Here is a 2,179-nt window from a genome sequence, read left to right as displayed (position 1 = left end):
AACACCCTGTGTCAAAACCAAGATAATGCCTTTCGATTACAGCAGTTTCAAGAGATCATTTATTAAGCAGAAGAAAATTTTTACAAACGTCATAAAACAGACAAAATTTGTTGACAAGAGATATACGATACCTGCTTTTACAGAAGAAGAACAAATTTGAATATTGGACACTAGAAGGAAGAATGGTGACGCCAAAGCTTTCAGTGGAAAGTTCATTGGTTCAGGCATAATTGAAAGAATGGAGAACCCAAATTCGTATTTTGTTAGTATAAGACCGCCTGAGGATCTGACGAGATAGACAGCATAGCAGTCCAGAGATTGATGAAGTTTTATGAGAAGGATTACCCAGAAGAGGAATACCACCTTGAATACTCTGACGAAGAGATGCCTATCAACGTCTTCACGGAAAACCCTACGATGAAAAAGAAGAAGAGGAGAAACAAAGAAAATCAAGGACCACCAACTAAAGAAATTTCCAACCCCAGGAGATAATGTATAGAATAAGAAGTTTTCATCCCTTCTCTTTATATCAAGAGCATTCTGATTGCCGAAAATCTACCGACGTGCTCAATTATAGGGAAGAATTCTACAGAAGAAGAACAAAATTTGCTTGTAATACTGCCATCAGTCAGAAGATTAGCATTTATAAAAGTAACATAGTGGATATGAAAGCAGATGCAGTAAGTCAGACGAATGAAATCTTAACTCATTTAGGTGGTGGTGGTAAAGCTATTCAAGACGCAGCTGGAACTGAATTATTTGAAGAATGTTTAAGTATATCATTATTGAAGCCAGGAGAAGCTAAGATTGTCAATGGTTATCATTTACCATCCAATTATGTAATCATGGCATGTGGACCACGGAATTCAGACAAGATTTTACGAGAAACGTAAAAAAAATGTTTTAAAGTGATGTTGGAGAATGATCTTTCTACAATTATACTTCCTAACATTTCTACTGCAGCGTTTAAACTTCCGAAGTTAGAAGCTGCCAAATTTGCCTTGGCTACAACAAGATTATTTTTAGAGGAACATCTAGATGACTTAGACCTTGTCGTATTTTGTGCTAAAGTTAGAGACAATTGAGACATTTAGCGATTACTCCCATTATATTTTCCTATTGATGAAGAACCTGTTAGTCTGTCTGTCTGCACGTAACGTCTATATGGATTACTTTTCTTTAAGATTGGATTGTGGATGGAGACACCTTGTAGATGGATGATGAACTTTATTTTAGCACTGGCCACGCTTAGAGGGTAGTTTATCTTGGTTTTGAATTGTGCATCCAAATCTACCTGTAGAACACTTTGAAACTTAGAACTCCTTGAAACTTGAAGTGCTTAAAAAAGTTGAAAGGAAAGGAAATTTTATAATTACTAGGTTACTTACGATCAGCTAACCTCGTTAACATATTTGTTACACGTTATTATGTACAAGAATTCTACCATTTCATTTTATTGGACAACGTATGACTACAAAAATTTCATACTTTATTCTTTTGAAATGTGAGTATGTGAAGAATGAAGAAAGTTAACGTCATTTATATGAATAGATATTTTGATATTGCATCAAGAAGATGCAAGAATATCAATGTCAAGACTACAAGAACCGTGCTCCAACCATTAGATGTACAGGATTTGATGCGGTGATCGATATCCAGCATTCGATGCCCGAAGAGGACAAGACTTAAGACAGAAGATTAAGACAAGAAGGATTTATATGTTAGTTTTTGTTTTAGGTTATATGTGGTGAATAGTTCTATCGTGCTGATTTCATATAGTTTGATTACAGCCAGTAAATGGGGCTATTACAATATTTTTGAATTCTTTTCCAGTCTACGGATGCTTTAAGCCTGAATAACTTATAGCTCATTTTTCAAACTAAAATCGGTACCCTTCTTGTGCCGTCTAACATTACTATCTTTGGTTAGCTAGACAGTCTTAAAACGTTTTTCTTCTCGCGTATTAGTCACGTTAGATATTAAAGCTTTTTTCTACATTAGAGGAACATATATTATATATACATGTATAGAGGTCTATATTTGATTTTACTTCATTTATGTGATATTTATTTACTTGATTATCATTTTTTATTTTACGTAGTTTCTTATCTGTATTAGTGATAATTGAGTTTTGGTAATAGTTAAATTATTATTCCGATCTTCCCCGTTCCACTCTAAA

At 34.1% G+C, this 2,179-nt stretch overlaps 1 protein-coding gene across 1 annotated transcript; it reads left to right on the top strand.

Annotated features, from left to right (window-relative positions):
• The first annotated feature begins 491 nt into the window (after positions 1-491).
• LOC145669748 (macro domain-containing protein PG1779-like) lies at positions 492-893 on the top strand. Its single transcript, XM_081738085.1, has one exon. The coding sequence runs from the start codon at positions 492-494 to the stop codon at positions 891-893; it is 402 nt and encodes a 133-aa protein (XP_081594211.1).
• The last annotated feature ends 1,286 nt before the right edge of the window (positions 894-2,179 follow it).

The sequence above is a fragment of the Thermobia domestica genome, chromosome 14 (genome assembly GCF_964235325.1).
Source record: "Thermobia domestica chromosome 14, izTheDome1.hap1.1, whole genome shotgun sequence".
NCBI lineage: Eukaryota > Metazoa > Arthropoda > Insecta > Zygentoma > Lepismatidae > Thermobia > Thermobia domestica.
This window is presented reverse-complemented; position numbering and strand designations above follow the sequence as displayed.

Excerpts from the sequence above, each read along its gene's own strand:
- LOC145669748 (XM_081738085.1), top strand. The coding sequence starts at position 492 with ATGTATAGAATAAGAAGTTTTCATCCCTTCTCTTTATATCAAGAGCAT.